Source organism: Echiichthys vipera (assembly GCF_963691815.1).
Source record: "Echiichthys vipera genome assembly, chromosome: 11".
NCBI classification, from domain to species: domain Eukaryota; kingdom Metazoa; phylum Chordata; class Actinopteri; order Perciformes; family Trachinidae; genus Echiichthys; species Echiichthys vipera.
This window is the reverse complement of record NC_139836.1, coordinates 8,394,241-8,420,146: the sequence shown is the minus strand read 5'-3', so window position 1 is coordinate 8,420,146 and position 25,906 is coordinate 8,394,241. Positions and strand designations below refer to the sequence as shown.

The 25,906-nt window shown below is 41.8% G+C and overlaps 1 protein-coding gene across 1 annotated transcript in view; it reads left to right on the top strand.

Annotated features, from left to right (window-relative positions):
* stk32c (serine/threonine kinase 32C) overlaps positions 1-25,906 on the top strand; it is a gene marked incomplete at its 3' end in the record, with an annotated part of 78,865 nt that overhangs the window by 52,085 nt on the left and 874 nt on the right. The window contains exons 4-11 of the mRNA XM_083922646.1: positions 8,093-8,266; positions 15,324-15,361; positions 16,398-16,487; positions 17,057-17,160; positions 17,255-17,371; positions 20,896-21,021; positions 21,369-21,497; positions 24,833-24,900. Coding sequence (XP_083778772.1) covers positions 8,093-8,266; positions 15,324-15,361; positions 16,398-16,487; positions 17,057-17,160; positions 17,255-17,371; positions 20,896-21,021; positions 21,369-21,497; positions 24,833-24,900 — 846 coding nt within the window. The remainder of the gene's footprint in view (positions 1-8,092; positions 8,267-15,323; positions 15,362-16,397; positions 16,488-17,056; positions 17,161-17,254; positions 17,372-20,895; positions 21,022-21,368; positions 21,498-24,832; positions 24,901-25,906) is intronic.

Below are 25,906 nucleotides of genomic sequence, written 5' to 3'. Positions count from 1 at the left end.
ATCAAGACTCGCCAGTCTAAAAATGGCATAGGTGTCTGTGCTGCAAAAGGAGTTTAAATAGTAACGTTTCATCACCTCAAAATCGAAAGTTTAATCGAATCATAGATTTGGAGAATCCTGACATCCAGAAAGTAATGTTTTATTTACCAAAAATTTGGATTTCTTCCTCCACTCTAATACAATAGGGGGGCGTTCATTTTGTCACTGGTGCTCACATCATTGAAAAAAAAAAAAAAATCACCAGCAACGGGTCTTAGTTTCTTTCAATTATCCCTTGGAGGGAGAACTGTCAGTGGTTTATAGTGACAGTTCCTTTGGTGAAAAGTAGTTCCAGCGACCACTGTTTGTTGTGAGGACTGTGAAATATATAATAGAAAGTGACAAGGACATGGTTTCTGTAAGATAAACATTGTGTTACATTTTTAAATATATTCCAATTTTCCATTCCATTTCATTCACTTCCATTGTATCACGTGGTGACAGAAATCTCCTGGACAAATAAAACCAAAGCTAGAGATTACCAGAGGTACACTAAGGGCGTACTCACACTGTCCTTCTGGCCGGGGCCAAAACCGGTTTTTCAGCTAAAGCCTAGTACCTTTAAGCAGTGTGAGTGCACCCGTTCCGCGCATAACTGCGGCCAGCGGGCCGTGAGCGGCCCGCTTGAAAGAGGTGGGCTTTAGCGGAGCCGTTTGCACATGTACGAGCACGAGCGTGCGCACGTGTGTGAGCACGAGCACGAGCCCTACGGCAGTAGCGTTATGTCCGCCTGTTTGGACATGTAAATAGAAGGACGGACCATGCGCGGACATTTAACAACAACAACAATGGCGGTGAAAGGTTCACGTTGATGTGATGCGGAGGTGGAGTGTTTACTGCAGATTTGGTCGGATGAAAATATTCAAAAACAGTCGACAAGACGCACAAAAACTCCGAGGTCTGTGGAAAGATTTGTAAACAAAGCCACACACACGCGATCAACGCATGTGACGTGTTACGGCGTGATGCCGTATGGACAGCAAGAAACATTGGCCGGCCCTGGCAGTGTGAGTACAAACGGGGCTGGGGCGCGGGGGTAGAGGGAGGGGGGGACAAGTACCCTAAAGCCCGTGTCGCGGTACGGAAGAACAGTGTGAGATACTAAGTATGCAAAACAAATGTGTATTAAACCACCACATTCAAGCTTTGCTGCCTTATTCAGCTTCGATTTTGAATGACACAAGGTGCTTGAACCCCCTTATTCTTACTCGAAAATCTATTAAGTTTTAATTGGGATGAAGCGACCCTTCAAAGTGCCTTTAGACGGGTCCTTTTAACAGCAGTGTCCCTCTTACGTCATCTTGCTCAGAGATTGCCTGCTTGCATTTGGCTGCCACTCTTGAAAAGCATAGGGAAGCTGTCAAATCTGCACAACAAACAAAGCATCATAGTGAGGGCTGCAGAGAGCAAAGGCACATCCTCAACCGGCTGTTGTCACTGCCATCACATTGTGTGATAAGAGAGGGACGGCATGTAAAAACAGCTGTGTGATCAAGTCTGGATGCAGCTGTTGCTATGTGACTACAGAACGCACAGACCATGAACTTTAGCAGCTGTGTTGATGCTGATGTTAGTAATAGTATCACCAGACTGGTCCCACGCAAAGCCTCCGGAGAGAGTGACTATGAATGTCTAGAATAGAATACCCTCGCTGCGCAGACCTACAGTCAGAAGACGACTGGAAATACAGTTTGCATTGGTTCCAACCAGGACTGCTGTTAAGATCCCCTTCTGCTTTCTCAGTGTAAAAAATGTATCATTGAAGGAAAGTTGTGCTTTTCCTCCTTACGCTAGAGAGAGGAGAACACAGTGAAACATAAAGGAAATCATAAGACAATCTAGTTTGAGTCTATATTAAAGTTATTGGCTGCCCCAGTTTGTGCAGACACTCTGAGCATCTGTGCATGACAGCATTATGTGCTGCACCTGTATGCATCGCATAAGCTGTCATTCATTTAGATGTTTCTTGAGACGGCATCTCAGCCGGGCAGGTAATGAGATAGGACTGATGAGAGCGCCGCTTCATCTTCCCCTCGTCTCCCTTACTGTATAACAACTAGGAACCTAATTGGTTCACCACGTGGTCATGTTGTTTAACCAATTCCCTGTAGATCAGACAGTTGCCAGTATCCATAGGCTTATCAAACAGAATGTTGCGATTTCTGTCACTTGGCAATTGGACGCTTCACTACATTATTAATGGATGTGCGATAGACCAGCTGGGGTTTTTGGGAACTGCCTATTCTCAAAAGCAAACAGAAAAAAAAAGGATGGAAGTCATGAGAAACGGCAGCTTTGATAACCCTTCATAGGAGTGTTTTTTTTTGTTACAATGCCAGAAGGGAGCAAAAGAGACACTCAGCCACAGTCAGAGAGAATGTGGGAAAACTCACAAAACAGCTGTCAGAGGAAGTTGTGCGTAGAGAGGAGGGATGCACAAGACGGCACTATGGATGTGTTTGGCATTGATTTGTTATGTCAGAAAAAGATATGTGCAGGCTAAGAGGATTTGTAAGGTTTTCCTCCAGCTCATACCTACACACAAAGACGCACTTTTTGTCTTGGAGCAGGGTTTTGCTTTCATTGAGACATCCGGAATTGCGATGCGCTTCTAAACAGCTCCATCCGTAGCTTCAGAGAAAATTCATTAGGAAGCAACCTTGTGAAAGCCCACACTGAATCCCATCAGCCGGGTGAAGGCTGCCTTAAGCTGGGTGGATGTCAAGTTTACTGCCCACAATAATTGCTGCGACCATTCCCACGCTGCATAGATATGATGTGTAGGAGTCGAGGGTACACTGAATGGATTACCTCGGAGGAGGAAAAATTAACTATCATCTACTGCACACACCAAATCCACAAAAATCCTTGTATGGATTTGTGACACATGAGAAGACGCTGACTTGTTCTTTCCCTCACATATGTTTAAAACCTCAAAGAGCAAGGGGTCATCCGTCCACACCCAGAGGCAGAGAATAACCAGCATCCGGGCGTAGCAATGAATTTGATCCCCTAGTCTACGGAGTATAGTGCATCATTATAAAAGCAAGGTTTCGCCTCGAGCGTTACATCACAACGGATCACTCTCAAACAGCATCACTCGTTCTCCCTGAGGGTCCAGAGAGGCAGCAGTGAATCATGACCAAATGGACGCTGCCACGGTGCTGTTGAAAAACGAGGCGCAGAGCGACGATAGTAGCTAGGGTTGTTGTAGCGGCTTTTATCGAAGAGTTAGAGCTTTAAGCGCAGTCCCTCGGGAGCGTCTTAAAGGATTTTAAAGGTTTCAAAACAGAAACAGTGGTGAGTCATCTGAAGGAGTATAAGGATATGGCTTTCCTCTTACTGTCCATCCCTTCATCAGAGTCAGAAATCGAGCAAGAGGAGTGGTCAGGATGGATGTGCTGTGTCCTGTTCAGCCTCCATTAGGAATATTGATTTCAGGCCTGCACGGAACAAGGCCTTAGGAGACTGTGGAACAAATTAGCTTCTACACCCCTGGTCAGCAGTTATAACAAGCCCTTTGAGGGGGATTAAATCATCCTCATAAAAGGCAAAATATGGGATCATATCCAAAGCACAGGAGCTTTCGCTTATATAGCATTATGTATCCGCATTTTGCCCTGGATTTGCAGCCTCGGAGGACTTTTCCTGAAACTGCTACTTTTAAAGACAAACTTTTTGTAGGACATGGCTTTTTAAAGTGCACCGTGTGAAAACAGGCCAGCGGAGGTGTTGTGTCCCAAGCCGACCGGTTGAAGGCCGCTGAGAGGAGCGGCAGAGTTCACTCACACCATTGTTGCCAGAGGATCATGTGAGTGTCTTGGGTTTGAGTTATGCAGCCAGTTCCAGCCAGCCCATCTCTATCATCAACTTTATGTAGGCCATTGAAACTTTGCAGACCAACTCGAGCCAACAGAATCACAAGCCCCTGTTTCTCTGTCGCTTTTTCCTCAAAACTGCTCTCCTTTTCTTCTTCCCCTCTCTCCTCCCTGCCTCCCTGGGCTCATTTGTCATCATGGCCTGATTATTTCAGCCTGTTCCTTGTTCTCCTTCCAGCCAGCTAACCTTCCTCTTTTAGTCACTGTGACTGTCGCAGCCCAGTCCTATTCTGGCCTTTCCACATGGCCTCCTCTTGGTTTTGGACAGTAACCGCTCTCCCCAGATGAAGATTACTGCCAGGCATTCACTCACACTGAATGATTTGACCCTCAGCTCCTGTGTTCTCTTCGTGCAGTACCACTCGATAAATTGTGCAAATTTTTCAGTACGAGGAGCAGCACAAGGCACATGAAATGAAATTAGTGGTTAAACATTATTCTAACCCTTACAGTGTCCCAGTGTGTGAAGCTCTATACCATAGATACAACACAGTTAAAGCTGCATTGGCCAATGCTTTTTATATTGACAATAGAGAGAAAACCATCACTTGACTCTGCAGTTCCCCTCAGCTCTATGAAGGGTATTAACTGTCAGGGCACTTCTTTTGGTTTATAGACAAACTTTATTGTTTGGTTCAGTTTCAGGAGTCGGTGAAAACAAACAGAAGTGAAGGGGAAGAAAATGTTGGACTGACCTCTGCTCAAGACTGTATATTGCATCATATGGTACAAACTAGATTCAAAGTAACAAGCAAGCAGAAATAATGATGTATGTTAGCTAACTTTAGCTAGTTCAAGATCTCCTCACATGAGATCCAGAGCTACATTCTGCTTCCAACAAACATGTTACAGAAGTAGCCATAATCAAATCTCTTTTTCCATGATTGACAGATGATTGCTGGGATTGCAAAAGGCTGCTCTATGCAAATGTGTTCTCATTGTCTCTGCCAAATGCTCACAAAATCATCAGTCTGAATGTAGATCACAACCTGTCACATTTAATCTCACATCCCCGATGTAGCCTTTACTTTCACCTTACCGAAGATTTGATCAGCGTCTGGAAAGATTTTTCCTTAACGCCTTTACCTTTCCTAAGAAGAAAGATAAGGAGCCCAGAAATATGGAAAGAGAGTTGGACTGTTGTTACTTTGTATCAAAAGGAGCCATTTGAAGTAAGGTTCTGGCATCTGATTAGAATTCTTCTGTGACACCTCCCTGTGGAGGGCATGTCAATCTGGGAGGAGTCCCTGAGCACGCTGGGCACATTGTATATCTTATCTGGCCTAGGAACACCTTAGGATCCCCCAGGAACATGCCGGAGGAAGTGGCAATAGTGTGGGAAGGCTTGACTACTTTGCTTGTATGTATGCAAGCAAAGTATGAACTAACCAGTTCATAAAACATGTAGTCCAACCTTGTCAAACGGCAAAATAATGATGGGGTGAAAAGCTTGCTGTCATAGAGAGAAATGAGACGAAAGGACCCCCACAAATGGGAATAAGGAAAAACACTTTCTCCCCTCAAATACATTATACAAATAATGTGGCACTTGGTTGTACACATGAAAAGTGATGAAAGTATTTGCTTAAAGAAAAACATGGAGTTTGGGAGAAACATTCAAACCCATGCGAGTCAGATTTTCACTTTTGGAAAGTTGCAAAAATTGTCAGAAGCATACTAACCCCTTTAACCCGCCGCTATCACGAGCCAAGTGAGAACCTCCAGTGCTAAAAAGCAGAAGTGCCAGAAACTGCAGATCCTCGAGTGGTTGACTCCATAAGCGAAACCCCATTCACCCCCGTGTTAAAATGCTCAACTTTACAGCAGAAACAAACATGTTTACAGCCTTGTAGAATTTTTTTTATTTAGCTAAGTTCTCTGTTCATAACAACTGTATGGATGTGGACCAACCTTAAATTGTATCAAGACTTAAAGTTTTGCATGGTTAAGAGTATACCGCTTTTCGTGACAGGTGGTTGCCATCACAGGACACTGTAGGCTTCATTCGCCCCCTCAGCTTCATCTACGCTCCACCTCTTTGCCCATTTCTGGATTAGCTAGGAGTTAGGCAACATCAGGCACTGCCAAGATGGTAATGGCCGGAGTCGCCAACTTTGAGCTTCATTTTGGCTCTTCACCTTTGGGTGATGTCACAGAGACCGCATCCATATTTTATACAGTCTCTGCCACGACCTGAATAAGTGCAAGAAAACAGAGAGAGAGACGGATGAATGCCTTAAAATAAGCTTTGAAGTGAAGTGAAGTGCCCTTCGACTACTCTGCTTTTCACTTTACCTTCCTTTATTGTTTAACCGGTATTCCATTCCCGGACAACAGAAGAGTCCTTTATTTGATTTTTAAAACTAGGCTTTAAATTGTGTTTATTTGGAGCGAAGTGAAAAAAGGGGTATGCAATTGTGTGTGTTCCCTGTCTGTACTGTACCATTCTTGGCAAGTCTTAAAGAGTCAGTGCCAGGGTTTTCATATGCTCCGGTTGTCTGCCCATATCTGACATCTTCTTGTCACCTCAGTGAAAGCAGGCAGCTGAAGTCTTTTTCTTAGGAGCCCATATATTTTGGCAGAGGATTGGGAAGACCGATTTGTGGAACACTGAGATAGCGAGTGCCGCCTCAGAGGAAGCTCATCTGTCAACTGGATATTGGGAATCAGACTGTGACAATGAGGTGATAAAAAGGTGACAGTGAGGAATCCCTGCCCACGGCAACAACATCCTGGGGCCGGCCATCTGCTAAGACTGCTCTGGATTTTAATAGCGAGGCCAATCTTTAAAGGGTTAGGGCAGGTTGGTTTAGTGTGTCTGATGTAAGTGGCTCTACTGTCATTTCCTATTGAATGCATGCTCCAGGAATATCTTTCCACAGTGTTGGCAGGGTGTCTGAGAAAGAGGAAATGTGGGAGTATTGTTCCCAAAACTTTTTTTGATGCTAATACAAAGCTGTACGTATTGTCTCTTTCAGTCAGTCAGTCAGTAGATTGTGCTTTCCGCCAATTATCTATCCCATCACATTAAAGTCGAGGCAATTTCATCAATTAATCTACGCTTTTTTTAGGAGAACAGAAAGACCCAGCAGTACTGCAAATGTTTTTTTCTTCTTTGGCAGAACCACCAATCTGTGGAAGAGATGGAACGATTTTCGCTCTGCAGCAAACGCTGGACCCATTTCTCACTTATAGAGAGGCAGGAAATTGCACCTGAATAGAACCAATCAGAATGTCCCCCTGAGTGTTCAGGGCCAAGCCTGAAGATACAGAGGGAACCTGCAGCTATAAAAAATAAGTCATATCGGCACAGTATCAGAGCTTTAATGGGAAAATAAAGAATAGGCTTGATGGAAGAACCCACTGAGGCTCAGTTTGTTTACCCTCCTCCTCTGCAAATTGACACGGGGGGCCTATTAAGATATTATTCTGCCTTTTCTTAGATGAGAAATTAGGTTCTGTTGTACAAAAACAGTTTGTTCACCCGTGTAGCTTCATGTTTTGTTCAGTGTCTCGGGCAGAAATTGTGGAGTGGAGTGTTACAAATCCCCACCCAGATCACTGAGAGGCTGTGTTTTAATTTGATGTGCATGATTAGTAAGCCTGATTGACAAAAATGCTTAGCGGACCACAAGCAACCTTCAATTAAGTCACATCATGCAAAGATGGGCTGTTTTCAAGCTTTAATTTGACCAGCTTTTTCCTCTCTTTTTTGCATTTCCTTCAAAAAAGTGACACGTTAGGATAACAATAAATGTCCTACTGCTGTCCAACGTGCATGTTCAGAGCCTGTCATCTATAAAAGAACCAACTCAAGCATACATTGACATTATATACAGTAAATATTCATTATGTATAAAGGTTTATGATTCACAGGCATTAAGGTACAAGTTTTAGTCATTATTTGGTATAAGACAGAGATAGATGCATAAAGATGGCATGTTTTCCTGTGGTTGCTCATAGATATGGCCTTATGTGGGTTTCTATAAACATGCATGTATGTCTGCAGATGTTTACTGTGTAACCTCTGCACATGTAATGTACTTTGTGTACTGCTTGCAAGAGTACATAAGGTTATACTGTTTGTTTGTGTGTGCTCAGTCTTTGCCTTGCAGAATTAGTTTTCTCTCCATACTGGACAGTGAGTGAGCACTGTGTCCTCTTCCTGGTCCCAGGTACTCATTCCAGGATGAGGAGGACATGTTCATGGTGGTGGACCTCCTGCTGGGAGGAGATCTACGCTACCACCTGCAGCAGAGCGTCCAGTACAGCGAGGATGCGGTCAAACTCTACCTCTGTGAGATGACGCTGGCGCTCGACTACCTGCAGAACCAGCACATCATCCATAGGTACACATTCATCTCTTTTGTTTAAATTCAAGGTCTAAAACAACATACATGCCTTTTTTTCCGGATAAAGAAACACGTCTTAAGTCTTTCCTATCCTCACTGTCAACTACCTTAAGGGAAATTTAAAAACGCTAACTTCAAACATGGACAAACTGCAAACTTTTATTAACTTTAGCATTCCCTGAAACTACAAAACACCCTTCATATTGTTCACCAGCTAGTTGCTTAATTTGTCTGCCTGCTGTTTGGTGCAGTATAGGTAATATACATTGAGTTTTTGAACTTTTTGGTAGAAAACAGAACGACCGTTCTTATTCCCAGGGCGGCACATCGACACACAAGGCACCCTTGAGCTTCTGTTTAAATGTGCCATGCTTTCAACTTTAAACCATTATGTGACACAATTAGAAGCTCAGATGAAGTGCCCCAGAATTAAGCTTGGAAAAAGTCCACACAAACAAAGGACTTTCACACCCAGGAGACAGCTGTTCACATCCCCTGCGTCACTGTCGTTACGTTACAAACACATTGATTAGAACAACATTCGCAATCTTTTCCCAACTCTAACCATGTAGTTTTGTTGAAATCCACAATATTAACCACTTGTTCCACTGTGACTGTAGTGGAGCGTCACAGTTTGACATGCAGGGCTACCCAGTGCATCGACAAGTGACGCCAAAGGGACCTGTTAAAACGACTGTATGTGCCAAGTTGGGATGAGAATGGGTTAATGAGTTGAATTTGCTAAAACAGTATGCAGAGCTGAGATAAACTGTAGAGTCGAGTGATCTCTTTGGGTTTCTTAGCCTGAGCAATTGGTTTCACATTGCGTCCAAAAAATACAGATTTTGCCATGAACGTCAACAATCCTGTCACATTGATCTGTTTCGTAGACATAAGTAATGGCACCATGGCTTATTTTGGGTCCTTGGTGTTTTACACTGGACAAAATGACTTACACATTAAATACAATCACATTCCCAACGTGGGACCAGGCGTCTTATTTTCTGGGTTTTGATTCAGTCTTCAAAACACCAGATCAGAGAGAGACACATTACACTCCTCAATACACCCCATAAGGTGTTTGTATCCACAATATCTACGGCGCTTTCCCGATACACCCCAAGCACCAGTGTCAGCCCATTACATCATTATATTTAGTTTCTTCAAATGTACTGAAGTTCACTTTCAGTTCAAAGCATCTAATTTTCCTGAACTCAAAGAACTCTGAAGATCAACTCAAGGTTAGGTCTCTGACTTTTAGTACGCACAAGGTTTTCTTCATTGTTAGCTGCTTCTCTATTTTGCAGCATTCTTATCGGTCATTTGTGAATGTAATGATTTACTCTTCAGATCGGAACTCAAACGCTAAAAAATAACAAACAAAATAAGGTGAAAGTCAAGTGTCTTTTCTTCGCATCATGACTTGTGCAAGTGTATCAGAAACTCAGTCACAGTGCCCTTCCAACAAGCTTTACATTCATTTTTTAGGCTTTAAAAATAACTGAAGTGTCTCAGTATACAGTATATTTAAACCCTTCTTTATCGTGTCCTGTTGACTAATAATGCCTGCTTTCACTTTGACCTCATTGGTTAAGACCACGTCTGCTCAAATGACACCACATTATTCTTCCAGAGGATTGTTTGGTCAGCTCCCTTGAAATAATGGTAGAAAGAGGTAGCCATATTTTTATTTTAAAAAGACTGCTCTCTGTTTTTTCTCTATTTTGCAGCATTTTTAACCTACTCTTACTTTTTACCATGCACGGATAACAGACCAAGATGAATGTGCTCCTCGTCCTCTCTGGAAGTCCAAAATGTGGTTGTTGTGCAAAACAAAACATAGCATTTCCATATCTCCATCCCCCGACTCACCAAAAGTGTTATTGAGAATGATTTAGATGTAACATAATGGAAACATAAAAGTCCAGTTATACCCATATCGGTATCAGAAATGCCTCATATACATCCTAAAATCCTGGATCGGGTCTCAGGTATGCAAGTTCATGCATCGATCTGATATCACATAATTTATTAGTCTGAAAAAACATCAACTTTGATGAAACAGGGTGAGACAACTTCTTCGCTGATCTATGACAGTAGCCTTAACAGCAAGTTGCACTGTGCTGCCACACTGGCAACTACTGTTTCTAGGGTGGCGAAGAACAATACATTTCCAGGAACTTGTCACTTGGTGATAGCTCATTTACGCAACACAGGCAAACAACAACACGAGCGGCGCTAATGGAGAGTAAAACATTAGTCAGAGATAACAAAATGTCAGCAATTTGGCAATATGTTACACTGAAAAACCCCATCAGTAAAACGACGATGTGTACAGTATGCAAGGCTTTAGTTTTAACACACTGGTATGGGCATATGTGCAAGTTGAGGTATCGGAATCAGTATCAGGAAGGAAACGGTGGTATCAGAAAATCTTGCGTTAAAAAAGTAGAGATAACAAAAGTATCTGACTTAAAAATACCTCCCCCCCAAGCAAAAGGAGCCTTATGCAAGCACACACACTGAGGGCTTTTTTCACTGAGCTTTGGGTTGGGCTGAAGGGACCTTATCTAGGCATTTGGGTATCCCTGTTTTTATTACTGTTACTTTCCTTAAGATTAAGATAGCCCTAATGTTTGTTCTTGTAATTATGACCATCCATCATCTTCAACCAGGGTGGGATTAGCTGTCCGCAGCGTTTTGTCCAAATATGCTGAGCGCAGCAGTATGTGTCTGTGCAGTCCAGTAGAGTAAATGAAAGAGCCGGATCCCTGCAGACTGCAGATTTAGTGCTACAGATGGCTGCAAAACAGTTTGAACGCTGTTCAAAACCTCGTTTGGGCTACTGTTCTTCCTTCAAACAACAAAGTACTGTTTGTGTGCGTGTTTGTGTGTATGTGCGTGTGCGTGTGTGTGTGTGTGTGTGTGTGTGTGTGTTTACCTTTGTTTCCTGATATACCTTCCCATTCAGCACAGTAACAATAAAAGCACCATGCCTTGAAATGTGTTAATCAAAGTGCTTTAGAGAATAAAAACAAACAGTGAAGAGAAGAAATTGAAAATACATAAACGAGCATAATATAATTATTTTTTGGAAAATACAGTATACTTATTAATTTTTTGCCAAGGGTCAAATGAGAAGACCAATTTGTCTGTGGGTTAACAAGATGATTAGCTTAGCATAAAGACAGGAACCAAGGGGAGCCTGGTGCTAGCCTGGTCTATCTAAAGGTAAGGAATCCACCTACCCGTACCTCTAAAGCTCACTAGTTAGCATGTTATATCTGCTTTGTTATCTCATCTCATCTCATCTTCAGCCTCTTATCCGGGGTCGGGTCGCGGGGGCAGCAGCTTTAGCAGGGGACCCCAAACTTCCCTTTCCCGGGCCACATTAACCAGCTCTAACTGGGGGATCCCGAGGCGTTCCCAGGCCAGTGTGGAGATATAATCTCTCCATCTGGTCCTGGGTCTTCCCCGAGGCCTCCTCCCAGCTGGACGTGCCTGGAACACCTCCTTAGGGAGGTGCCCAGGGGGCATCCTTAATAGATGCCCGGACCACCTCAACTGGCTCCTTATGAAAACAGGAACAAAAGTGTCAAAAACAAAAAACTTGACCTTGCTGCTGAGCTATTTCTCAGCTGTGATCAGTAACTTCCTGGAATCTCCATTGGTTGGACTGATTATTTTCACAGAATCAGTTACTTCGGGTTGATACATACTTTTATATGGCGTGGCGCCCTTTTCATGCACTTTTCGTTCATATAACAAACTTATCATCAATGCCTTACCAGTCATCATATATGTTGTAAAGATTAAATTTTAATTTGAATGCATTGATTCAGCATCCTTTGTATGTAGGTAAGCTATTTCAACTTGAATTGATGTTACACAAATGTCACTGACCAAATATCTGTCCTTCTTTTTGAGGGGCAAGTAGCAGATGCCCCAGTCTGGACCGCACCACTATAGCAGGCAGTGTCAGCCGTACACTACCATGACAGCGAGAGTATGGGCAGTATGGATGGGAAAAGTCTGGCGTTCATGTGCAAGTGTGCACATTGCAACGACGAGACCCCATCAAAACACATTGATTGTTAGTGCATTTAATCTTCTCATGTAAAAAGAAAGCCAATACAGTTAGTGTTTGTCCTAAAATATACCAAAATTATTACTCTACCTAGCTCCGCCCAAGACGATTGTGACTGGTTTAAAGAAATACAAACAAGCAAATATCCTTATCCAATGTATATCCTATCCCTTATCCAAATATGATAAGCGGATGTAGCCAGACCATAGTGTGTCCAGTGACACAGGCCTACAACATACCTCTGCCTAGGCAAGACTAGTACATGAGTAATATACACATTAGGAATCATACACACAACATATACTGTTTTTATGTGTGCATTTATGTTCTACAAATGTACACCCACATAGGTGTAGTTACAGTAAGGTGTTTGTTTCTGTGTGCACCTACGTGAGTTGCTGCACAGCTTCATATATCATGTCATAATTCTCACGAGTCCCATATGCATTATGTAACATCACAAGCGTGTGTAGTGTTCATTTCAGAGTGTCAGTCACTCTTCCACATTTCACTACATGAAAGGTAGTCAGTGTCTTTTTTTTCTTCCTAGTCTAGTTGGCAAAGACGTCAGACTTCAGAAGTGCCATTAGCAAAGTTGACAGACAGTGCTTATCTGTGCTATCTGTTTTTTCACATCGACTTCTCTGCCTTTGACACAATTGTGTCTGCTCTCAGAGCCGTAATCCAATCCCTGGGTATCCATGGCCGTCCCAAGCTCTACAATTTTGTTCCACCCTGTAAGTTTTTGACAGGAGAATACTATACAATTATTTTGTTGCACCAACTGAATGAATTAGGGTCTCTGCTCTGGTCTCCTAGCAACAGTCGGGCTGCCACCATGCCCAAGGAGGTAAAATTGGTCCTATGAGAAGAAGGGAAGTAAAAGTGGGGAGTCCCTTTCCTCTTCTCTTCTCTTCTCTTCTTTCCTCTTCACAGACCAGTTGGCCTTCATCATACCCTTGACATGTTAAAACTGCTCAGACAGGAAGTTTGTTGTTTCTGTACAAAATAGCAATTTACGTTCCATGCTGTTTCATGTCGGATTGGTGTTTCTGTGCTTGCCGCAAAATGAATGAAATGTTAAGTGAATTTTGTACATCAAACAAAATGGCACAGTGCTGTGGCTGGCACTTGTATCAGGAGTCCTCCTGTGAACATGTAAGCATTTCCCTCCAGCCCTGTACTGCTGGATCAGATCCCCCCTCCACCACTCCCCTCTAAGAATTTTGGCAGCTGATATTAGCATCAGTTTAGTGTTGCATAGCCATAGTGAGCAAATGCGTCCTATGGGAAGTGTAGATGCTCTCTGCAGCCCCTGTGTATTCTCCACACCAGTGTGACGTGTAACATGATTAAATAAGCCGCGCGCTCTCACGGGTGTGAGTGTGTGCCTCGATGTGTCCGTCGGTTGCATGGGTGCCCGGTGTAATAAGCGTGTGCAGACAAACCTGCGAGAGCCTCCAGGGAGTTTGGTGATGGTTGTGTTATGGTGTGCTAATTCACACATGCATCAGCCTGCAAACACCTCCCACAGACTTTCACATCCACACATACTGTACACATCTAATCCCGGTCTCTCCTACCTGACCACAAACTATAGGACTTGAGGCACAGTGATTTTTAGCAAACGCTCTGAATCTTAAACCGCAACAATTCAAAGTGTTTCCATTCACCTGTCTTTTAACTCAGGCTTAATTCAAATTAATCACAAACTAGATTTTATACTTGACTTAGTCAATAAATTATGAAATACATAAAGTAGCTTAAATGTCCACTGGGGGCATCCGGTGGCTAAGTGGTTAGAGCAGTCACCCCCATGTAAAGAGGCTGAAGGTCCTCCAGGGAGCGGCCTCGGGTTCGACTCCGACCTGCAGCCCTTTGCTGCATGTCTCCCACTATCTCTCTCCCCATTTCCTGTCTGTTCTATACGACAAAGGCTTGAAAAACTGCCAAAAAAATGTCCACTGAAATTTCTGCTCAAGAGACGAATAATAGCGACAAATGAAAACATCCAAACTGTGTGGACCCATTTCCATCACGTTTTCTACATCGTTTTTCGCTGTGCCTTTTCAATCGTAATTTTGTTGCCACTTCCTGTTCTGGTACCTCACTGGGGAATAAGCAGCACCAGCTGTATGTACCTTGATGGGGCCAAATACTAATATTCTTATTACAGTAGTAATTTGGTTCCAATTTGCACATTTGAATGGAAATCTGACTAATGTTTCTGATGTATATGACTGACAAGTGCATAAAATGAGTCGGTTTTTCTGAATTAAGAGGTGTTTTTGGCTATTTACTGGAGATACTTATCCATAATCAGTGTGTTACCAACAGTCGACGATGGTTAACACGACAGTACGGAGTACCAACACAGAAGCTAAGCAATGTACTGCTGTGGATGGGGGCAACACTCTTTAAAACCACCTAAAAAAGGCACGCCCAAAATAATGTATTTCAGCTCAAATGTAAGCTTTTACCTTGCTGTCACACAATGCTCTCTCCAGTTTCCACAGAAGTTCCTCCTCTCTTTCTCGGCTCCTAAAGGGATCCTCTTGTCTCCACAGTGAACAACATTTTGTCGTCGGTTTCATAATAATCACTCTCTCTCTCTCTCTATATATATATATATATATATATATATATATATATCATTTTCTTGTATTTGTTTATTCCATTAATCGCAGAAAGTCTGACTCAAACAGCTGGTCTGTGGCATGATACGCAGTACGCAGTTGTTTTTATTCTCAATACGCAGTTGTGCTTATGTGTCGGAATACATTGAGAAAATCTATTGCCAAAGGAAAGGGCTGTCTGATGGCAAGGTAAGGCAGTGAATATATTCTAAATTTAGCGCACACTTAAACCGATTTTTTAGATGGGCCTTTTTTTAAGGTTTCAACCTTTAAGGTTATTTATGTGGCCAAACTTTTCTGATGTGTGTGTGTCTGTTATTGTCTCCTTCAGAGATGTCAAGCCAGACAATATCCTGTTGGATGAGCAAGGTAAGGATGGACTGTTTCCTTTTAATATCCACATGGTTCTGTTCCCAGTCCATTATTATGTGGAGTCTACATAAGTAACAACAATATCATTACTCAAACAAAGACTTAAAATATCCACTTTTATGCAAATGATACAATCTTGTGTAGATTACAGTGGTTTTAACATTCTTCAGCCATCCTTAAACTTGTAGCGAATGTCGATGAAACAAAATCGGGTTTTATTCTCAAGAACCCATAATTCCTTCCTTCTATCCATACACAATCTAACTTAAAACAACTTGAAGCAGTTTACCACTGTGTCATTCAGTCATCATTACTATCTTGTACCAAAGCTGCCTCATTACATCTCTCCTCCAAAAAAACTACTCCTCATCAGAGGCAGTTCCCAGAATGAGTAAACTGCTGACACCCTACCAGTAAATACTTGACTTTAAAAAAAAATTAATAACCAAGGACTTTAAAACTTAACCCACTGGATGCATTTTAACTTGCAACTGTGGCACTTTTTGTTTTAGAAATGTCTGTTTCTGATGCTGTTTGACTGTGCTTGTGTGTGTGTGACCAGCTCTCTGTCCTATCTCTGTTCTCATTCCTTCTGCTCTATTCCAGTTTTCTTGCAAAACAGATCTTTATCTAAATTAGATTAGATAAAGGTTATATATAAACACGTCCATAATGCATTAGCGTCCGTCTAAAACATTCTTCTAGAATTCTGATAACTGCCTGTTCATGTGTAGTCATGTTTTTGTGATAAGGGAAAAGTGGAAATGAATTAAAACAACTTTTAAGCGCCCAGAGTCCATCGTGACAAGTAGGACACAAAAACTACCCTGTAGGCTGTTAATGAGTCACAACGTTAACAAGGCCAGATGAGTCAGGGATGTGTGCCTGACACTCAAAACAACTCAAATGTCATTGTATTTGTCATTCATTTCCTTTTCTTTTTCTTTTTTTTACACGTTAAAATGTTTTGGGTTTTTCTAATTACCGACATTTGGATGGATTTAGTGTTGGTGGATTTTGTGGTTCTTCTCAGGTCACGCTCATCTGACGGACTTCAACATAGCGACGATAATAAAGGATGGAGAGAGAGCCACGGCCCTAGCTGGAACCAAGCCCTACATGGGTAACGTAGCTTTTGGAGCTGCATCACAACCATCTTGTCAGCCGTGTTATAATGTCTGATTACTTTGTGCAAATATACATCAAAAAGAAGGTGGAAAAAGGTTGAATTCTGGGCATAGGAGAATTTCGTTATTCGTCTGTAGTCGCAAATGCTAATGTAGAGACAAACTGTTTCTGACATTTTTAGGTGGATTCCACCCTCAGTAAAATGAGACTAGTTAACTGAGAGTATGTGACAGGCTTAAAGTACAGTAGATACACTGTGATAAAGGTAGATACTGCTGCCAGAAGGTGCTAGACTGCTGATTTCCACACATATTTCTTGCTCATCACCGCTCAAAAGGCACTTGAGTAATTTAAGTGGTAAAAATTAAAGATCTCGTGTTTACTTGTGAAAAGCTGAGGCACAAAACGGCCCATTTTGTCCTGTGATTACACTGCACGGCTGCAGGGAAGTGTTTCTGTTTACAGTTTGCGAAAGGAACACTTTTTTTTTTTTTTTCACATGTACAGGCAGCGGTTTGAAAAGCTTCTTCTGCTCCTGAAGTGATTCTCTGTTTGTGCTTTCAGCCCCAGAGATCTTCCAGTCTTTTGTAAGCGGGGGGACGGGTTACGCCTTTGATGTAGACTGGTGGTCACTAGGGGTGACAATCTTCGAAGTGCTACGCGGATGGGTAAGTCATCATGGGAATTTGAGTTTTTAGGGTTGCAGAAACTGAACTTGTCTCCATTCATCCTTCCCTTTTTGTCATCCTCTTTCCGTACCAGAGGCCCTATGACATCCATGCCAGTAACTCTGTGGAGTCCCTGATTCAGCTCTTCAGTACGATCAGTGTCCAGTACAGCCCGGCCTGGCCCAAGGACCTGGTTGCCCTCTTGAGAAAGGTGAGCCGGATCCAACAAGGTTACATTTGCTTTCAGCTCCTTCATTTAAATAGTTGGATTGATCTCGGTTTTAAACACCTTAATGACTTTGTTTTACGTTGCCATGCTGGGTTAATGTCTCTTAAATTTAAGGAACTGCTTAGAATTAAAGAAAGCAACTGGGGATGCATCTGAACATTTAAAGGTGCTGTTATGATCAGAGCACTGATATAGCAGGATGCAAATATTTTCTATGTAGCAGAGAGTTAGGTCACTCTCCCTATGTGTGTGTGTGTGTGTGTGTGTGTTTGTGTGTGTGTGTGTGTGTGTGTGTGTGTGTGTGTGTATGTGTGTGTGTGTGTGTGTGTGTGTGTGTGTGTGTGTGTGTGTGTGTGTGTGTGTGTGTGTGTGTGTGTGTGTGTGTGTGTGTGTGTGTGTGTGTGTGTGTGTGTGTGTGTGTGTGTGTGTGTGTGTGTGTGTGTGTGTGTGTGTGTGTGTGTGTGTGTGTGTGTTGTAATCCCTGTTCCTCTGTTGTTTGTTCTTATAGCTGGTATTTCATGTATTGGAGGATGGTCTGTGAGAGCAGTGTGGAGGCAATCCCATCCCACGTTTTTTTTTCTCAGTATAAATAGAAGAGCTTCTTTAACTTGTCACTTTTTTTCCTACTAATCGGGTTATAGGATTTCTTTTAGGATGTTGCAGCTGCGTAGACGTTTTACTACAGTTTTTTTTTGCATCCAGTACTTTCTTGAATTGTGGAAGTGTGCGCTATAACTCCACAAATAACTTATTAGTAATAGTAATTTGACAAATGCGCATGTTGTTAGGTGGCTAAAGTGGACTTATTTTACTCTATAATAACAACATGAAATCACATTTTTTAGAGGTGAAAAAAATAGCTCATTAATTGACTTGACAGCAAAATGATCACAGCTATTTTGTTAATTGATTAGTGGTTTTTAATGTATGAGCAAAAATTCCAAACTTCCAAGCTTTTAGTCTTTTGTAAAAGTAAATTTTATATCTTTACAGTTACAGAACTATTGATCAGACAAAACAAGCAATTTGAAGACATCAGCTCGGACTTTAGGAAATTGTGATCAGCATTTGTTTCACTTTTGTGATATGTTATATAGAAAACGATTCATTAAATCAATCACGAAAAGAATCTTGCTCTGCAGTTTCATAATGTGGATGTAAATTGCAGTAAAGCCTATCCCTATTCAGTGAGATTCAGGTTACACTTTTGTTTAAGCAAATGAACCCTGACACAGATGGTCTTCACTGGAAAAAGGAGAAGGATGAGGAGAGCAGGGATATAGAGGATGTATTGGGGCACGCACTGAGGTAAAAAGCACTGAAGCCACAAGTAAAGAGGATACAGGTACTGTAGGGGGAATGCAACTGTAGGGAGGGAGGATGAGCCGAGACCCTCAGGGCAAAGGAGAAGAAAAATGACAGATGGGAATCTGAGGGATGGATGCAGAAACAGAGCAAGTGGGTGAAATAAGAGTGTGTGCGTGTGCGTGTGCGTGTGCGTGTGCGTGTGCGTGTGAACCAGTGTATTGCTGCTGATAATATTCATCGTAGCAAGTAATTTAACCTCATATTGAGACTCAAAACGCTCTTTTCTGAAAAATTAAAATCTGCCAGTGAGAATAGATAATTCCCTGTGTTTCAAATGGATATAAATTAATGCATTTCCTTGAGTCAGACTCATTTATCCGTAATATCAGTCAACCTTATGCTTTCTGTCAACATCTTTTCATCTGATCAAGTGAAACTGTGATGGAAACAAATGATCGTATCCCCTCTGGCAGTTATTCTTTAGTCATTTTTAACACAGTATGAAAAAGCGTGTAAGCATGAGTGCCCGCATGTGTTCTGTGACTGAGTGCCCTGGATGGAGGATTGGTCTCTTCTGCTCTGCCGCTGATCGATGACCGTGTCTGGACTCCACCGAGACGCATGTAGCTGGCCCTGCAGGAGAAACCGGAATCAACCTGTGACGGAAGGAAGAAAATAAAGCACAGGGAGAGAGTTAACAATGACAACAAAAGCCACATCCCATTATTGTTTCCCGTGTTTACCCTGAGGACAAAAAATGAATCATATGCTATTCCATTAAAAAACAGTTTTTATTTCCTCTCCTGAGTAAGTGCCTCCACTGGTGTGGAGTTCGTCTGTCTTGATTGCACTACAAACCTGATGCGCGGCTGATTTGATAAACAGTGCCACCTGTTGGTCACTACATCAGTAAGGATTTTAATGTATCTGGTATTCCTGAAGATTCAAGTTTGGTAAAAAAAGACATAATTATAAAGATATAAATAAATAATATAATAAGTAATCACATGAATACATTGTATATGATACATAAATGTAATGTGAATTGGTAAAATAATTAAAGGTTTACTGGATTTCATTATTTTTCATTACGCACATTTATAAGTGGCCTACTTTTTCCAAAAGCCTGTTTTTATTTTGTCGTGTCAATTTTCCCAATGACAGTGTCCCCTGCCTCTCAAGCTAGCAAGTACAGCAACGACTGCTAACGTATATTTAGCCGCTAAGCTCTTGTTAGCTAGTGTGTCAGCAAAGTCAAATTCAAAATGAATCAACTAGAGTGTAAAAAATCAATTTGACCAACTACAGCAGCTGCTGCGGTAAACACACAGTACACAGACACAATAAATAAACCACATCACACCAAATATTTTTAGAGTTACAGTAACCTTACAAGGCGGCACATGCTACCTAACTAGCTAGGTGAGGTTGTGAGCGTGTTTTTTTTACTCAGCGTCAAATAGTAGAGCCAGTTTTAGCAGCAGCCCCTAACTGCTTTTCTTACTTTCTTTCTTTGCAGTGTTTTTTTTATTATAAAGAAACACAACTTTCTGTAGACTGTGGTCGTTCTAGCCAATAGGAGCTAGCTAACAAAGCTAACATTAGCTCTTCACCTTGATGCTGAGTAAACCAAGCACGCGACCCCACCTAGCTAGTTAGCTTGCCAAGTAACTAAGTCCGTAGTGTATTATGTATTATGTAGATAAATAAAAGGAAATTTAACTAATGTGTGTGACAGCAGCCTTACGACGGTTGAGTCACTTTTCTAATGTTGAACACTTAGGGCTCCATGTTATTGTGCATGCTTTTAATAAACAATAAAAAACAATGAAAATAATTGTCCAAAAAATATCCAGTTCCCAAAGAAAATATGGTGGACGGAATAGCACAAAGTACGATTTCATAAAGTGTTTGTCGTTGTGATTCTTAAATATCTAATGTGAACGTTTTTTTTTTATAGCAGCCAAACACACTGGCTACATTTTTGTGAACGGCTCTTTGAAAGGGACAATAAAAAGGAAAGAAACAAATAGATTTTTGTTTTTCACATGCAATTTGTGCAATTTTTATTTCACCTTCCAGAGAGAATCCTGGCTGTGAGTGGTGAGATGTTGTGAAGGTGATATTGTTGACATGATGTAGGTGACATTGCTCTGTGTGTGTGTGTGTGTGTGTGTGTGTGTGTGTGTCCCTTCCAGCTACTGACAGTGAACCCAGAGCATCGTTTCTCCAGCCTGTCTGACATGCAGACATCTCCCTACCTCGCTGACGTCAACTGGGATGCTGTGTACGAGAAGAAGATGGAGGCTGGATTTGTTCCTAATGTTAGTGTGAAAGGATCCGATATCAACACGCACGCACACATGCGCATGCATGCACACACAATGAACACACAGTGTCACTCTTTCATGTTTGCTTTCATAATGAGCATGTGTAGCAACTAAATAATGCAAAGGAAACTGAACGCAGTCTCTTGATGGTATTTCACTTTAGTGTGTATAATGACATTAATGTGTGCATGGGAGTGCATTCATGTGGGTTATACAGAACGTTCTGTTCAGGGTGCACTATGCATTTGTGCACTCTGTGGTTTCCACTCTGCAGCTGATTTATTACCCTGAGTGCGAGTGTTTGTGTTTCTAATGATCTTGTGCGCATCTCCCTCTTACAGAAAGGTCGCCTCCACTGCGACCCTACCTTTGAGCTGGAAGAGATGATACTGGAGTCACGTCCCCTTCACAAGAAGAAGAAGAGGCTGGCCAAGAACCGGTCTCGAGACAACAGCAAGGATTCACAGTCTGTGAGTGACATCGTTCTCTGCACGAAGCTGCTGATTACACTGGAGCTGTCTAAGTGTAATCACAGTGCCTACCTGAAATGCCTCTGAGCTCAACGTCTTTTGGGTTGGCTTACTTTGCTGACAGTCGACAACACTTTCAAAATACATTATCAGTGGTGGTTAGCACTGTCGCCTCATTGCGAGAGGGTTCCTGGTTCGAATCCCGACTGGGGCCCTTCTGTGTGGAGTTTGCATGTTCTCCCCGTGTCTGCGTGGGTTTTCTCCGGGTTCTCCGGCTTCCTCCCACAGTCCAGAGACACGCAAGTGTTGGGTTCATTGATGACTCTAAATTGCCCGTAGGTGTGTATGTGAGAGTGAATGGTTGTCTGTCTCTGTTTGTCTCTATGTGCCCCCCCCTCCTTCTCAATCCAGCAACCTTTACCAAGATTGAGGCAGGTATTCTATGTCGGACTTAAGAAATATCGGAAACAAAGAACATTGAAAAGAATAATCACAATTAAATTAGACAGTAAAAGAGAAACAAAATGAAAACTAGGTAGGATGTATTCTAGATAACCTAAACTACAGGAGCACTCTCTGTGTATGTGCATGTGTGTCTCTTTAAAGAAAACCCTAAAAAAGAGGTCACATTCCTCAGATTAGCGAATAAACTGCAGCATCTTTAATATTTTATCTCTTCAAACAAGAGATAAAACCATGAAATGTTGCAACACTGAAGGCATTCTGTTCTGTTGAGGAGGAGGATTCAGGAGCTGTGAGGATGAAGGTGGAATCCAAGGTGTCACTGCATCTGTTATAATGCCTTTATTCCCTCTGATGAGAGAAAGGGTTATTTTTAGCATCTGTCACATTTAAAATGGTTATTTGCCATTATACAACGCTTTCATTTTCTTCCTTCCAGTTAATCTTTGTAGCCTTGTGCCGATCAGTGTTATTTTCAGTATGTAGGTGCTAAAAGCAAACGACACAGCAGCGCATTTGTCTGAGGAGATTATAACCTTCTAGATAGGAGCGTTACCCATAGAGACTGTAAACATGAAGAGGCGGGGCCAGTCATGGATAACAATGCTGCTCAGGTTTCCCTTGGTTTCCGGTCTGTCAATCCCTGTCAAAGCTGCATATTTTTAGATTGGAGGTAGGCCAAATCCCAGGATCTATTTTTCCTCAGCTCAACTCAGCAGACAAAACAAATGACTAATTGTGCTGGTGATCATAAAACAAGACTTACTGTTGCATTCTAGGTGCTGTCAGTTTGCTGATTATTTGCATCTTTTGAGATCATATATTCCCAAACAGACAATAGTCTCTCCTTTACTGTCACACTGTGTATTTTGCTCCTGTTTTTAAAAAAGACTGTACCCTGAACAGGGGGAAATATATCACGCAAAAACTCAAAAATCTAAATGACTATACCAAAACAAAAGGATTTTTGAAATTGAAGAAATAGCTGGCCATTTTTGGAAATGGCTTATGGCTTTTCTTTTTATTGCCTAGAGTTGGATGAGAAGTCCGATACCACCCTCGTGTCTGTCCGTTTAATATGTAGCAGGAGCAGCAGCCTGTTAGCCTAGCCTCTTGTTAAAGCCTGTAGAAAACAAACATTAGGAAGAGCAATTAACCCTTTTACAGGGGGTTATGTACCAGAATATGTCGTGGCTTGGAGAAGTACGTTTCTAACCAGTAAGAGTTTTTGTCAGTTGCCTGGCAACAGCTTAGTGAATAAATGTTAAATTTTCTTTTTTACACTTAAGATATAAAAAAAGCACGATACCCTGTAGGTAAATCCTTCTTTTGAGCTTTATGGGTGCTAGTAGGTGCTGCTGGAACATGTCCGATTGTGTAGTTCTTGGTTTAGAAGCCTTAATTGGTGATTTTTTTGATAGCAGATATACAAGGTTACTCCACAGTAGTCCATGCTAAACGCACAAACTGAAGCTACATGCTAACCACGGGGGAAGCTGTAATCTTTAGAAAACTGTGTAGATGTCGACACATCCAGCAGGTGTGATCTAGTGTCTACCTTTGGACTGAGCCAGGCTAGTTGTTTCCCACTTTGTTCAGTCTTTATGCTAAGCTAGACGTCAACTACTACTACTACTACTACTGCTTTACCATATGCACGTGAGTGGTGTCTCTCATCTAACCCTCGGCAAGAAAGGGAATAGGGATGTTTCTAAAGACTTCCAACTTTTTCTTACTTATTGAGCACAGGTATTTGTTGGTTCTAGCTTCTGATATTGTATAGCCTACTAATGTTAATGAAAATAATTGTTAGCTTCAGCCCTAACAGAATGTACTCCACGTACTGAACAATGGGTAAAGTGATGTAACAGTAGGACACACCAGTGAAAAGGGTTCTAAAGCAAAAGAAGTAAAGATGTCTTCACATTAAAAATGACACATTTTGTGTAGAACTGGCTGACATAATTAAAGCATAATAAAGTCCTGATGTTCTCTGTGTATACTAAGATCAGAATTATATACTGCACCGGAGTCTCTTTGTCTCTTCTGCTTTGTTATATTTGATTGAGACATTATTTACCACAGACAAGAGATATCCTCTCTGTATTTATGAGAAACAGCCTGTTCCCATCAGACAGTCTTCATGACATCAACGTTATTAACATCAGTCCTGTGTGTGTGCGTGTGTGTGTGTGTGTGTGTGCGTGTGTGTGTGTGTGTGTGTGTGTGTGTGTGTGTGTGTTCGTGTTCGTGCGTGCGTCTCTGTGTGTCATGTGTTATCAGCGCTGATCACCATGTGAAAGGAGTGTGTACCTCTAACAATAGAAGGGGTTAGGAGACTTGGTGTCTGTGTGTGTGTGTGTGTGTGTGTGTGTGTGTGTGCGTGTGTGTGCGTGTGTGTGCGTGTGTGTGTGTGTGTGTGTGTGTGTGTGTGTGTGTGTGTGTGTGTGTGTGTGTGTGTGTGTGTGTGTGTGTGTGTGTGTGTGTGTGTGTGTGTGTGTGTGTGTGTGTGTGTGTGTGTGTGTGTGTGTGTGTGTGTGTGTGACTGCTTATGTGTGCCCATACTCTGTTATTACCAAGATTATTAAATTATGAAGCCTTCACTGCTGTTGTCATGGCCTCAAGTGCTTTCGGAAATATGAGCTTCTATTTTTGTCTCGGGCCAAACATCCAATTTGAGGAGGGCTCACAAACAATTCATGACTTGTTTAAAAAGAGCAACGAGGGATAGAAAAAGGAAATGAGGGAAAAGCGATTTTCACCCGAGAGGTCATGCAGTTGACGTAAAGTTTTATCCGCAGTTCTTAATGATGATGACGAGGTTGATGTTGACGATGTACGTCGGTGATGTTTTGTCTGATGCCTGCCCACAGGAGAACGACTACCTACAGGAGTGCCTTGAAGTGGTGCAGCAAGAGTTCATGATCTTCAACCGTGAGAAGTAAGAGAACACAAGAGCAGCAGACCATCAGTAACACGAGCTAAAAGCAGAGTTTTCCGTTTCGTTATTCAACAGCGATGCACCAACACACACAGGAAGTTATCCTGCTGGACCAGCTGCAAAAGGCACAATTTAATGAGAATTACACCAAATTTTCACTTTCAACAAAAACATTTATTCTTCTTTGCCATCCATAGTTTGTTCCATAGTTTTAAAAGAAAATCAGGAAAAAATGTTTGACTTTTATAGCTGTGGCATTTGGTTGTATTAGGTATGCTGACATGGTACTCACGCAAACACAGCTGGAAGCTGTTTGCCACAGTTGCTTTCATTTTATACGGTGGTAAAAATGCGTACAATGGCTATTTCGCTAATTATCCTTTCTTGCACAGCATACATGTATGAGACGTGTCCCAATTCCATACTGCATATTAATTATATACAGTATATACCTACCTTTATAGTATACTGTTTGTTGTTAGTATACAAGAAGTCTTTTTACCTCCAAACCTTTTCCCCCCAAATATTGTAATGGTTATTTTTTAGTGAGATGTTGCTGGAGCTGGTTCTCCACCATCCACAATCAGGGTTTTTTTTTTTCCAGCTGTAAGAAGCTCCTGCATTGCATTACAGTGTGGATGAATAGTGTACATCAACAGGGCAAGGATTTGAAAGGACTTTTTTGAGTTGACTTTATTTTGTTAGTTTCCCAGTATGATCAAACTACTGTACACAATCAAAACTGGCTTAGAATTCAACTTTAACCAGGACGTTGAAAGTGGATGTGGATATCAAACAACGTAGTTAATAATATTACCTTTTACATCGTTTTCTCCTAAATGTGGCTAATCTGGGAGATTGATTACACTCTTTATGATCAGACGACCACTTCTTTCTTGTCCCATTAGACTTTGTCCACTTCACTACTTGACCTCAGCCATTCCTTTGGGAAGTACATTGCTCTCCTAACTGTTCCAAATAATGCTCAGATCTCTGAAAGAAACCC